Source organism: Ambystoma mexicanum, chromosome 7q (genome assembly GCF_040938575.1).
Source record: "Ambystoma mexicanum isolate Mex_15411 chromosome 7q, UKY_AmexF1_1, whole genome shotgun sequence".
In the NCBI taxonomy this organism is placed as follows: Eukaryota; Metazoa; Chordata; class Amphibia; order Caudata; family Ambystomatidae; genus Ambystoma; species Ambystoma mexicanum.
The window spans coordinates 788,804,869-788,819,731 of record NC_090941.1 but is presented as its reverse complement, the minus strand read 5'-3'; the positions used below and the strand labels follow the sequence as shown (position 1 = coordinate 788,819,731).

General features: G+C 43.7%; 1 protein-coding gene across 3 annotated transcripts in view; it reads left to right on the top strand.

Moving 5' to 3' along the window:
- The window catches only part of DYNC2H1 (dynein cytoplasmic 2 heavy chain 1), a 3,314,293-nt gene that overhangs the window by 1,269,677 nt on the left and 2,029,753 nt on the right, over nt 1–14,863 (top strand). For all 3 annotated transcript variants that reach the window (XM_069639013.1, XM_069639012.1, XM_069639011.1), the window contains exon 35: nt 2,353–2,576. In XM_069639013.1, coding sequence (XP_069495114.1) covers nt 2,353–2,576 — 224 coding nt within the window. The remainder of the gene's footprint in view (nt 1–2,352; nt 2,577–14,863) is intronic.

Here is a 14,863-nt window from a genome sequence, read left to right as displayed (position 1 = left end):
GCGCCAGGAGGGCTATGTTTGCAATTTACTCATTGCTTGGTGCGCCTGGGCATGTTAAAGCTATGCTCAAGAAAACACAGATAGCAAATCCCTTCTGCTTACCTAGGCCCCACACAATATTTGGAAGGGGTTGTACGTCAGAAATCTGAATTTGCCAAGTTTGCAAAAGCGCCCTGAAGCAAGCAAAAAATACTTGCATGTTTTGGTTTCCTAATGTATATCATTTATACAAGGTTTTGGCCTTCCCAAAACCTTAATGTCTTTGATGTTTCTTACTGAAGGTCAGTCCAGGCCCCTACTCAAATGTTCCCTTTCTTCCAGCCAATCCAGCTGGCTGGATAGTTCACACAGTTCAAAGGTTGTCCAATGTCTCTGGGTCTCTGCTCCTCGTTGGGGACATTGTCCCTCAACCCTGTCTGGGACAGTCTGTACTTTATCCCTGCTTGGGTTAACTGGCTTTTCAGCCCTTCTCCACTCGTCAGGTTTTTTGTCGCCCTTGTAGGGTTTCTCGTTCTTCAGCCCATCGTGGGCATTTGCCCCCTCGTGGAGTCCCTCGATGCATAGCACAGCGTGGACCTTCAACCCCTCGTGGTGTTTCTTGTTGCTTAGCCGATTGTGGTCTTTCACCCTCTCGTGGGGTCTCTCATTGCTTAGCCTGGCGTGTGCTTTCACCCTCTTATAGGTCCTCTTGTTGCTTACCCCACAGGGCCTATGGTTGCCTTCACTGTCCTCCTCCTGCACAACTTCTCTTCTCTGCAGTGGTGGTGATCTTTGGGGAAGTGGTCTCTCCGGCCTGCGCATATCAACACGTTTGACTTCGCTCCGGTTCTCATTGTTGCCTTTCTCTTGTTGTTTCTTCCCGTCTTTGACTGACTTATGCATCAGTTCAGTTGGACGCTGGCTTGCTGCTTGCGTCATGCCTCCTCTTCAGATCTTTGTGTGGCTCTGAGCTCCTTTGGCTCTCTGCCTTCCTGGACTTGGCTGTGTTACACAGGCTTCTCTGCTTCCCACTGACCACACTTTCTGCGTGGTCGAACCTCCTGCGTGGGAAACGTTCTCGCCAATGTGCATCTTCCCCGGCAGACTTCTCGCACTGTCTTCCCCCTTGGGTTTGGGCCCTAGGTTTGTTATGTTCCTCCATGGAACGAGGCGGAAAACTCCATTAGTTCTTCTTCCTGGGAAGAGGCGGCGACCAGACCAACCATCTTTAAAGGGCCCTGCACATTACTGTCTTCATCAACTCCCATATAACGAGCAAACACTTGGGATTCAGTAGAAGTGGGTTAACCCCCAGTGGGATTCCCGCTTACCCTGGCCCCTAAGGGGTGTTAAGCATAGCAGGGTCACCTCCCTAATCCCAAAGGGCAAAGGGGGTGGCTCCCCCTTAGGGGCGAAGGGACAAATTACCTGGATCCGTTGCAGCAGACATTGGGTCTGTTCAGTCCGATTCCAAACCATTTGGGAAGAAGGGACAGCAGGACACCAGAGTAAGAAGAAATGACCTACATAGTGATTCCTGCATTCTTAGTCTTTGCTCACCTTCCTTGAAAAAGCCCAACATGCCACCCCCTCAATTCATATACTTTGCTTCCAACTCCACAATGAAAAAACAAGGAACTGGGAGGTGAGGTTTAGAGACACGTTGGCGGGAGTGGGGCATGGAATGTGACTGGATTCTCCTGCATACCAGCACCCATTCTAAATGTCTTTAAGCGACAGCACACTTTTGGAGAACATTTTTCCCGACCAGCATCCAGTGCAGGCTCACCCAGGCAATTGTGGAGGAGGGAGATCAAGGTCATAGAGTGCGACGGGATCACCATGAAGGTAATTTATCCTATTTTACTCACATAGTTACTTCTGTTCTTCTAGTCATTAGTCCTCTTTCCTCTATACACCCAACACCCAAATGCCCGCTAATTTTGTAAGAATTCAAACACTACTTTGAAAAAAGTCTGTCGGCTGGATCCAAGGTGAATGTTTGGTTTGAATGTACATCCATGGGCATGTTACACATATATTCCCCAGCAAATTGTTAATACAATGATTCACGTTGAGAGCTTGGGTCCTATCCACTTTCAAACATAATGATGAAGGGGATTATGGACATTAGTCACAATGGTGAGTAGTAGATGTATTTGGGGAGGGTAACCTTGCAGGAGAACTGTTTTGACAAAGATTAATTTACTGGAAGATGCACCAGTTTGGACACAATTTCCTAGACCTGAAGAAATCCTTGTTGTAGGGCTGTGACCAGTGCACATGTTTATTTTGCTATTTTTGATGCAAGTACAGGTTATGTAGTGCCTTTCAAAAAATGTTTGTTTCACAAAATGTGTATTTTCATTTTAGGTTGATCTTGATTCTAATTCAGGAATTTTTATCACCATGAACCCTGCTGGAAAGGGTTACGGAGGAAGACAGAAACTACCTGATAACCTCAAACAGCTTTTCAGGCCAGTGGCTATGTCCCGACCTGATAATGAACTTATTGCTGAAGTGATCCTGCATTCAGAAGGTTTTAAAGAAGCTAAAATACTTGGGCGTAAATTAGTGGCTATTTTTAACCTTGCCAGGTAAATTGGTTTAATATTGCTACTTTAGAGTAGCGTTCTTTTTTGTTTTTATTTTTAACAGTGTTATCCCAAACAATTGTGCTTTACCCCTGTCTCTTAATGTCTTGATGCTTCATTTTTACCGTCGGTAAAGGGGACCTAGAAATCACAAAATGGCCAATATCAGAATGTGAAGCATGATTGGGACATAGATAATTTCAATAAAACCTAGTCCCTTACGTTTAACCTTTTTTTTGTACATTTTGCATGCCTGACCCTTGGTGCGCAGAATGCAAAGGTTAAAAAAAAGTTTGCCTGAACTTATACACGCCCTAAGGGCTATGAAATAGAGCATTGCCTGCTGTAATGCATGCCCAGAGTTTGGAAATGCAGGAATAGACTACTATTCTAAAGAACAAGTTTCCTAAATATACCAAAACATAGACTCCTTTTATTCATTTTTCTAAATGTACACTGTAGGCTGTCTTGAATGTAATCTTTTATATTGTATTGATATTCATACATGGTTTAAACAAATCAAGAAAAACCTTATGTAATGGGGCTTTAGGTGGAGGGAGTGTTTGCATTAAAATCATTCTGTGTATATGTATTATTTATGCCTCCATATGTTTTGAAATGTTTACATACACCTCCAATACAGTTACATTTATTATCCTTGTTTAATAGCTCCCAATATGTCTTCCTGGCAATGAACTCCGTCTGTTTATGTTCCCCATATAAAGAATAAAATATATAATTAAATAAAATCTTAATATGGGAACAATAAAGAAAACGAGAATGGATTGAGGGAGATAATGAAGAAGACATACTTGCCCACTTCTAAAGTCTCTACAGTTAACATCTACAATTGTGATGAATAGGATTCTGTTTTTTTTGTTGAGAAATAGCAATGGAAACCCTTGCACAGGAGGATTCCTAGATGCTGGAGAGAGGTGGGTTCAAACAGGAAACAAAATGTTTGTCGTACAATTGCAGTATGAGCAACCACCTTAGTCAAATGACTTCACACCTAAGATTAAGGTAACATGGAGCTGGCTGCACAAGAGCTTTCTGGATCTGGTGACTTTTGATTAGAGCCCAGCATTGATTAATGCTCCATAAATATATAGGCTTCATCACAAGTCTGGCGGTATCCCAGCGGTAATAGCGCTAGGATACTGCCAGCGCAAATAGCTTTCGCTCTACTCGGTCTGGTGGTATTAGCACCGGATCACGAGTAGCGGGGTGGGCGGTTATTGCCTAATGGGGTTGGGGGGCGGTAATAGAGCCGAAAACAGGCAGTTTGTGGCAATTATTACCTCCAGATTTTTGCTGGAGGTAATACTCCAACTTACCGTCCAAACCATAATAGGGCCAGACTTAAATGCAGCGGTAATAACATTACCGCTACATTTAAGGGCTACTGCCCAACTCGTGATGAGGCCCACAGACCTTTTTCTTATTCCAACTTTATTTATATTTTACATATACATATTAAATGCCATACAGTAAACTATAATGTTTTTCCCATCAGAATACATGTTTATCGCAAACCAAGATCTAACTGAGAACACAATGATATTTCAATCCCAATCACTATTAAATTTGTGTTAATACACAATGAACTAAGTGAAACCTATGTTCAAAATTGATAGGCAGAAGACAATCATGAAATTAGTGTTACTAAACAGACAAAAAAACAAATACAAAAAAATGGCATTTCATTTACTTGGAATGATATGCTGGAAAATCTGAATCTCAAAGGGTATACTGAAAGTGGATGATATTTTTGAGGGAGATCAAGTAACTAGCTTTTATAGACTATGTGAATATACAACTTGGATAGGGAAAGAAAGAGCTTCACTGATTTAAGTGCATTATTGTCACAAAGAATCCTTATGACAAGCACTCATTTAGCTGATGGACCAGAGTTATGTAAGACCTTGGATTCTCCTCCCGAATGGTGTCCACTTTTCTTAATCTTAACTGAGATTTGTGATGGGTGGCATTGTCTGCAACTAAATGGTCTACAGATTAGGTTATGAAATGTCCCATGAACAATGGAAGAAAGCAACTAAAAGACCAGCCATGATGAAACTGGATCTCAGTTTGCGACGGCAGAGCATTTTGGGCAGACTATGTTGGACCCGAGATAGAATGTATTCATTGCGTCTTATGGACGATTACCAACGTTGGGGATGAAGGAAGGAGAGGGGGACATTGTTGCATATGTTATGGGAATGCTCCAAAATGGAAGTAGTTTGGGTAGATGTTCTAGATCGGATAGATATGTTAGCAAACATTAATAGTACTAGGTGCGCTGAGCATACAATATTATTCTTACAAGGACGCAACCTGGGAATCAATTATGGTATGAACATGTGGATTGACTTAGCAGTAGCTCAAAAACAAATCTTAAAAGTGTGGAAAACCAGGAGAAAATCTCAAATTGATAACTGGTTAAATGGTTTGCTTGTACTATCCAACTACAAGAAAGTAATGTATAAAAGAAGAGAGCAATTTGATTTATATGATACGTGGTTATCTTTCAATGAATTGTATGGACATGATGTTTTTTGTTATTCATTGTTGATTGATACACTTACAAACCGTACTGTCACTAAGACTGCATTATTACGTAAATTGATAGTCCATACAGTCCATTCTGAACGATTGAGAATTAGTTTGAACAGGTATCACCTACAAAGAATCGTCAAAAATGCTAATCCTTACAAAATATAGCAAAAGCCATCAGTAGTGTCAACGGATGCTGAGCAGATGTCTGTGTGCTCGAGTGGCTCTGTTTGTAGTCTTCAAAAGTTAGAATGGTGAGCAAGACTTTGGTTGTATACTGTGCAAGTAGCTCAGGTTTGAATCATTGTCAGGAGGCAGCAGGAACCAATACCCCACAACCACAAACACCACAATAGATCTACTAAGGTAAGGACCCAAATGCTCCAACGCTCACCAAGAAATGTAAAACATTCATACATCACTGCCACCAAACATCCACCACATCATGCCATCACTTTACAAATCTCCATCCTCCACTATGTAATGGTGTCCACCATGGTTTCCAATTTATCATGCTGGGCAATATCAGTTAATTGACTAGACATATAGAACATTAAATGTTTCACCTTATTACAAGTGAACAATTGTAAGCATTGCAAAACATGTGCATGCACCTTTATTAGATAAGCTTAGGTGTCTCAATATTCTTTGTAACAGCTTGGGCCGCAACGCAGACTCCCTCAACACAACCATAGGCTATGATCAACAATACATATTTAGGAAGGGAAACAGGTGATTATCGATCCATGCACACTTTTGATGAATGAACCTCAGAGTAAAACACGTTGATGCACATAAAACAGATTTTACATGGCTGAGGAGGCAACAAAAGAAACTGAAACACCTAAAATACCACTTGAAAGAAAGACAAAAGTGACAACTGATCCAGTCGAGAGGTAAACACGAAGACACAACAGAGTTAGGAAAACTTTATAACTGCTATAATTTCAGAAAAGGGACCTAGAAGCAGAAGAGAACTGTAAGCCCACTGCTTGTAATCTAAAATTTGGTGCACATGAGATTGTAGGGCGCTGTGTGTGGGTGGATGCGTCATGTTGTGGAGCTTCTGCTTAAAGTTCCACGAAACTAAACAATTAAATTACAAAGATACAGCCACACTGCGCCAATTTGCTCACAATATGTGTTTTAATCAGGATTTAAACAGGGTGAAGCAACTTCTGAACCAGCCGACACATGTTTCGAGCGCTGCTCTTTCTCAAGGCTGGACATAATGTCAACAATAGTGAATGGTAGTATGGTACATTGTGAACGTGTTCAAGTAAACATTCCACGAGAACAAACAAAAACCAAAAGGCATACAGGTGGTTTACAACCCATTGACAATTTGAAAGAGTGCAACACAGTAAAAAAATCAATCAATTTGAAATATTAAAAGGATACAAGTTGGCATGGTTTATGCCCCAAGTCACAGGACGCAAGAGGAAAAGAAAAAACACAAGACAAAATAATAGTATGTAAGTGGTTGCGCTGATGCAGCATCCTGAATTCATAGCGAGCATACAAAGTCTGGTGTGTCTACTCAGCCATCTGTATAGTAATGGTAAAGCTACCTTGTTTTCCCGTTAGTAAGAATTTAATCCTAAAGGGAGACAGAAATTATCCCAGAGTTGATCACTAAGTCTGTTGAAATTGCCTATGCATATTAATGTAATCCATGAAAGTATAAAAACAACTCGCCTAAGGCGATTATGAGAAAAGTGCGGGTGATTACCCAGTAGCTAGTTCTGCAAAGATAAGGTTTGTATGCATCAATCATTTCAGGTTGGTGTATGTTGACAACTACGTGAAAGACTTACTGTTAGTCAATACGATTTTCAAATTAGAATCAGTGATTTGAAAACGAGAAACATCCTACCTATAGATCCTCGCAATTGCGATGACCGTCTTGTTGAAATTAAGAGTTGCAATTGGCACGAAGGGCGCATTCAGAGACCGTAAAATTCCACAAGGATTATAGCTTGTGGGGAGGAGATGACAAAGGCCATTATTAGTGTAATAGCATGAAAGGAAACTAGCTGGATTATAGATGCTAGCGTGGATACTGTTATATGTATTGAAAATTATGAAAATAATCATTGCGAACACAGGCTGTAAGCTCCTACCTGTATGTACTGCCTTTCGGCCACAACGTTTGTTAGCAGAGACGCTGCCCCTGTTGCCACGGCAATATATAACTGCGCTATCATGTCAATCTGACTCTGAAGGTCAGTATGTGGTGTGCCTAAAAAGGCTGTAAGTAAGTGGGAGTAAGTGAGCTCAGATTGTTAGGTTTGTTAACTGTTGAGCTGTGTTAGGAAGGTGGTGGGCAAGACGTATGATAATGGTAGTCTAGCGGCCATGGATAAGTTAGGAATGCATCTCAGAGGCAGGGATTGGACGATTGATAGAGGGAGTTCGGTGTGTTGTGTGTGCTGTGTGTGGGAGTTGGGGTACTACCAGTGGTGCTGCCATAGAACATGAGGTAGAGGCAGTCGAGCTGAGTAGTAAACTCATGATGCAAAAAAGGTCTGGAGCATGACTAAGTTCTAGTTCATGACTAAATTCAAGTTCATGACTAAAAGTCTTCATCTTATACCACCTTCTTGACAAAACTGACCCAAATAGAAAAGAAAAATACATGCACAACTGGCAAAGGGATGGGTACTGCCTTTTCAACCAACCTTGCGCCTGGTCTGACCATCACACTATTCTCTTCTCCCTACAGGATGTCAACCAACCCAATGTAGATAGGGCTATGGCACCTCCTAGACTTTCAAGAAATACGCGCAATATGACTGCTGATAAATTACTCCCTCTCCTCCAGCCTCTCACTAACCTTGCCATTTCTAGTGATGACCCAACTTCTTTAGTGGACTTATACAACACCACCATTCTGAATGCCATTAATAAGATCGCTCCTCTAAAAATGTGCAAAGCTAAACCGCGCTCACATTTGAACACCTGTTTCACCCCACAACTCAGAACCATGCGTAAGATTAAAAGAGCCGCAGAAACCTCATGGAAAAGCCTCCCCTCAGTAACCAACAAAGAGTATTTCCTTACAGCCTCATCCAATTACAAAATAGCTATCATCCAAGCCAAAAGTGATTCCTACAATGATCGAATCTCCAAAGCTAAATCCAATACAAAATAATTATTTATCATCCTTGGAGAGCTAGAAAACCCGTCTGATCCACCAATAACCTGCACTAAAGATTTTACATGAACCACCAATATTCAGACAGCTCTCTCTGACAAAATCGAGCTGCTGCAAACTAAAATAGCAAAAAAGAAAATCAGCCTGATTACCGACACACCCCCTCTAGCAACTCAATTACCTCCACCTGACAAACATGACATGTTCAATTTCACACCTCTCGCCACTAAGGACAGTGAGGATATAATCATGAGTCTGAAAGCACCTAGATGCCTAGGCGATGCCTGCCCTGCATCAATTATTAAACAGTCAGCGATAGATCTTGAGCCCTTTATCACAGCTCCAATCAGTGCTTCCTTTGCAACCAACACAGTACCAACTAATCTGAAGGATGCATGGGTCATGCCACTTCTAAAGAAATCTACCCTTGACCCCAACATCCCAACGAATTACAGATCTATCACCACCGTGCCCTTTCTCCTCAAAATTCTGGGCAGGGCTGCTTACTTACAGATTCAGCATCGCCTGCAATGTAAAAATCTACTAGGAATCCGCCAATCAGGTTTCCGACCTAGACACCGCACAGAGACAGCCCTTTTAGATCTAGTAACACAAATGGAGATCATAAAAGACAAAGGCAATTTAGCACTCCTTTTGTTACTAGATCGATCAGCAGCCTTTGATTTCGTGGACCACAAAGTCCTATGCAATGTAATCACCTCTCATCTGCAGCACATTTCTCCGACAAAGCCACCACTTGGATTCAGTCCTTCTTAAACAATAGAACCACAAGAGTATTCTCACCATCCGCCTCTGCTACCTCAATCCCTATCACCTGCAAAGTCCCCCAAGGATCATGCACCTCACCTACACTCTACAACATCTTCACCAAGCCCCTCTTTGAGGACCTAGACCATTTGGGTGTCTCCTACACAAACTATGCGGATGACACCCAAATCCTTATCCCTATCTCTGGTGACTATAACACATATTCTAATTGCCTAAGCGACGTCTACCAAATCATCCGAGCCTGGATGGCCAAACACGGTCTATGTCTCAATGACGACAAGACAGAGCTGCTCCTTGTAGGCACCCAAGCCAGACTTAACAGACTTGACACGCAATTCAATGCCTTCAATATTGACAGTAACAATATCACAGTTTCGAAAGATGTAAAAACCTTAGGTATCTACATCGACTCTTCCATCACACTGACAAGACAAATTAACACGACTGCCTCCACTACTGCATACACGTGCAAGTTAATCAACGCCTGCAGACCATTTCTGACCACAGGTAACTGCATTACCTTAGCCAGGGCCCTAGTCTTATCCAGGATAGACTACTGCAATGCTCTCTACCTCTGTACTAACCAACACAACCTAAACAAAGTGTCAAATCTTCCAAAATAATGCACTCAGATCGGCTACTAACCACTCCAGATCTCACCACATCTCAGAGATAAGACGCAGTGTACACTGGCTTTCTGTTTCCCAAAGAATCACACTTAAAACCCTCTTACTTACCTTCAAATACTTATACAACCTAGCACCCAAGTACTTGTGTGATAAATTCACGTGTACATCTTCAGACCGACCTACCAGATCCTCATGTTCGGATTGTCTGGTTATTCCTAGGTTCAAGCTCCAAAAAGCAGGAGGCAGTATTTTCCCAGTCCTTGCAGCTAAAATGTGGAACTCCCTACCAGCTACCCTCAGAGCGGAACCCTCCTCCTGTATATTCAAAAATCATTCAAAAACCTGGCTCAAACTGAATGAACCTTTACATTTATGCTATACCTTGTAAATATACCAGTATACCTGGTCAACGTGATCATATTCTCACCATGTAAATACTTATTTGTGATTACCTGCTATGCGATTGTAAAATACTTTTGTATGCTACTGTGAATGACTTATATGCTACTGTAAGAAATGCGCCCAGATGCCTAATGGCTTGTTGCTCTATATAAATAAAATACAATACAATAAATAAAATACAATACAATACAATTTTGTATCCTGGTGTTGTAAGTGTGCGTCCTAAAGCGGTCAGGTCCCTCCCTCCATTGACCCTAACCGGGTCTTGCGACAGCCAATGTCGTATTTGTGTTTAGTGAAATCGGCCCCCGTCACCCGGAACTTTATTTTGCATTCTTCAAATGTTAGGGGTGACCCATTGACCAGGAAGTCTGATATCTGCGTTAGTCCCCCCAACTTCCATCTGGCGAATCCCTGCGGGTGTAAGCCAGGTGAGAAATCCAGTATGTTCCATATTGGGGTTAAAGGCCCGAGAGTGCCTTTGCAGCCCCATTTGTGGGATGCATTTCTCCAGCTTTTAATTGTGTTCTTGGTAGAGGTTAGTGTGCCTGGGTTTGGGGTGGCTTGGTGTGCTGTGAGATGTGGGAGATATGTTAATGGAGCTGGGCTCCAGGATTCTTCCAGCTGCATCCATCGAGGCCTGTTGGTAGTAACCTGCCACATGAATGCATGAGAGTGTTGCGCCACCCTGCAATATCCCCAGTCCGCCCGTGCTTGTACTTTGCAACAAGATTTGTTTTGCTATGTGCGTTTCCCCCCTGCCCCCCGAACAAACTTCAGTATTCTTTTTTGCAGTTTTTGGAGGTCACCCTCCGGGATATGAACGGGTAGAGCTGCACATTTGGTAAATTAGCCTAGGTACAATATTAATTTTTACCGCCGCTATTCTCCCCAACCAAGAGACCTCTTGTCTATGCCAGCGTTCTAGGTCTTTGTGTAGCTTGTTGAAATGGGAAGTTAGCTCTATATATGCCTTCTATTTTATTTGGGAGTTGTACGGCTAAGTAGCTGACGTGCGATTTAGCCCAGGGGATAGGGTGTTTCGTTCCAGGGCTGCCCTGTGCTTTCGTAATATGTTGATTGGCAAGGCTGCGGATTTCAAGTAATTGACCCTAAAACCTGATGCATTCCCAAATGCCTCAATTTCTTGCCAGTGGGCTGACATTGAGCTATCCGCCTGAGTTAGGGTGAGTAGAACATTGTTCACGTACATGGAAGCTTTGTATGTCTGTCCCACCACGTTTAGGCCTTGTATATGCTTGTTCTCTAAGTTTTATATCAAATGGCTCCATAGTGCGAATATCAGTGGAGACAGTGGGCAACCTTGGCGGGTGCCTCTGGATATGTTAATTTTGGTTGGTCTAGTGCCATTTATTCTAAGGGAGGTGGTAGGATGCTGGTAGTTGGCCATGGGCCATTTTATAAAGATGGAGCCAAATCCAAAATGGGTCAGTATTTGGCTGATATACCCCCATTCTAGCGAGTCAAAGTTTTTGTGTGCGTCGAGAGAAGTAATAACTAGTTCCGCGCTCAATCTGGCTGCGCTTTCTATTAGGTTAATTGTGCGCCTAATATTGTCTTGGGAGTTACGCCTGGGAATGAAACCACTTTGATCTGGATGAATAATGTTCAGGAAGGACCGTTCTTATCCTAGCTGCCAAGATCTTGGAGAAGATCTTAGCGTCATTGTTCATCAATGTAATTGGCCTGTATGAGGCACATTGTTCGGGGTCCTTGCCTGGTTTAGGAATGAGCACTGTTAGTATTTCATCCATCGATGGGGTAATGCCCCCCCATTTTTAGGAATGATTTGAAGAGGGTGTTAAGCTGAGGGGCCAGAATATGGGCAAATGCCTTATAAAACCGTGCTGTGAGCCCGTCGGGTCCCCGCCCTGCGCTCTTTAATGATTTTATTGCTTCCGTAGTTTCCTCTGTTGTAATTGGAAGCTCTAGGGCGTCCAGCTGCAAGGGAGGAGGGGCATTTTGTATAGATCTCATGTAGAGTGTTTGGGCCTCAGACTCTGTGGGGGGCCCTGCCATGGTGTTCGACCATTATTTCCATTTTCTCTCCCTCTGAGTAATGAAACACCCCATACGGCCCCCGGAGCTTTTGAATATTATTCCTCATATGGACCTTTTTTAATTCATAAGCTAGCAGTTGGTTCGCCTCATTACTGTTCACATAGTAATATTGTTTGTTGAATGCTAGCACCTTATCTGATTCGTCAGCTAAGTGGGTCTCTGCAGCTATTTGTGCTTTTTTGAGGTCTCTAACCCCTTTATTATATTGGCGTTTTTTAAATTTCCTTTCCAGTTATTCCGCTCGCTTTTCTAGTTTCATCTGCTAGAGCTGACCATTTCGTCTTAGTGCAGCTGCGGCGGTAATGAAGACCCCTCGCACAACTGGCTTCATGGCGTCCCAGACCGTGGCCAATGGGCATTCCCCTGTACCGTTCTCCCTAAAATACTGTGCAAGGGTCTCAGCTACGTCATTCCTAACCAAGGGATCTAATAAAATAGAGTCCTGGAACTTCCAATGTTTCTGAGGGGGGCACGGAAGTTCTTGGATCTGCAAGTCCGCTGTGACCGGTGCATGGTTGGAGAGTGCCCTTTGGAGGATTTGGACCCTCTCCAGGCAGGGGAAAAGGCGGTGGACATCAAGAGGAGATCTATCCTAGAGAACCCTTTGTGTACGTGCAAATAAAAGGTGAAGTCTTGAGAGCCCATGTTGTCCAGCCTCTAGACATCCACCGTTCCCGTCTCCCTCAGAAGTTTGGCTATCCCCAGAGCCCGGGACAGGTCTGCCATTTTTGGGGGCAGAGTTTTATCCATTTGTGGGTCTGGGACTGATTTAAAATCACCCTCGATCATAAGGTGGCCCTCCGTGAATGCTAGGATGGATGGGATCATGTTGTGTAAAAACCGATCTTGTGTGCTGTTTGGACAGTAGATACAGGCAAAGGTTAATGGTTGCTCAAGAAGGTACCCTTACACCAGCAGGAATCTACCCATAGGATCCTGCTTTACAGAGATTCGTGTTAGGGGGACATTCTCACTGAGCAGGAGAGCTACGCCTCTCTTTTTCTCCCCTGCCGTTGCAAAGTAGCGCTGTTTAAATCTGTTGAAGTTGATCTGTTTTTCATCTACCTCCAGGAGATGAGTCCCCTGGAGATATACCACGTCTGCGGATAGATGTGCCTGTCTCCGTTCTACCGACTTCCTCTTGCCTGGGAAGTTTGGACCCTGCACATTCCACATTAGGAACCGAAGTTCCCTGTCTGCGTCAGCTGTTGTGGGCCTGTTGTGTTTTCTGTCCCATTGTGTCTTCACCCCAGCGCTGTTCCTTATGAGATCCCATAATGTGAACCGATCGTCTACTCTCATGTTCCTTAGTGTAGTTGATGTTTTGTTGTGTTTTCCACCTTTGTGCTCAGAAACCTTTTAACTCTACCCCCCTTGCCCCCAACCCCTCCCTAAACTGCGGCGTTGAGTCCAGCCCTCAACCAACGGGGTATGCGGCTCGCCACCGACCACTGGGGGCCAACGGACCCCTTGCTTAACATTTGGCAAAACATTATGAAAGTAGTGAAGTTATGTAATGGAACTTATCGTATTACGGGCCAACTAGCCCTTCGCGTTACAATTAGCGGACCATTATAAAGATTGTGTCATGGAACTTATCTTAACTGAGTTGGGTCCCCACTCTGCACAATCAACATTAGCATTTGGACCACAACCCAGGGCCATGGCCCATTGTCAGTGGAGAGATCCCTCGCAGAATGTTCAGAGGCCCATGTGCCATGAAAGTACCAGTAGCCAGGTGTTGTTATTCAGTCCTTGTGCGGTTTCATGTTCTTCTGGGGTGGTCCCCGGGGTCTGCGCATTCATTCCACCCGGGACCATGCTGTTGAAGGGGCTCTTCCGGTAGATGCATGAAGTGTTGCTCCTTTTTCTACGTCTTTGCTTTCCTCCTCGGAGTCCAAAAGTTTTCTGCCTTTGCCATTGTTTGCCCTCCCAGTTGAAGTTCAGTGAGGTAGGAAAACCACAGCGATATGGGACCTTCCTTTCCCTCAGCCATTCGGTGAGATGCTTCAGGGCTTTCCTTTTCAGTAACGTACTGTTCGCTAGGTCTTGGTAGAGCAGAATAGTTGCGTCTCTGAACTAGATATGATTAGAGTTCCTTGCCTCCTGCATAATTTCCTCCTTCACCTTGTAGAAGTGCACCCTTCCTAGCACATCGAGGGGAGTGCAGAAAGACTGTTTTGTTCTGGTGAGGTGCACTCTGTCGATCTCCAGCGGGGCACTATCTGGAAGCGTTAGTATGAATCAGAATAAATCTTTTGTGAACCCTTCTAGTGCTGCGTCCGTGACCGAAGTGGGTATGCCCCATAGCCGGTTGTTGTTCCATCACGAGCGGTTCTCGGCGTTTCAATTCCAATGATTCGCATCATGCTTCAAGGGCTAATATCCCGTCCGCCCCTCTCTGATCTCAAATGCTTGTTTGCAGAGGTTATTTTCTATTTCCGCCGTTCTGCTTTCCACTCCCTCGATACGCTTGTCCAGCGTGGATATTTTCTTCATCACCTCCTCCGTGCCCTTCTCTTCTCTTATGATATGATATGTTATTTATAACGTGCTTAATACCCAGAGGTTCTTAAGCACGGACCCGGGGACCGAACCTGTGTTGCTCCGTGTCGTCTTGCTTCCAAGGCCGAGCACGTTGCCCCTGAGCTATCCTCCCGAGACTCCCTGGTCAT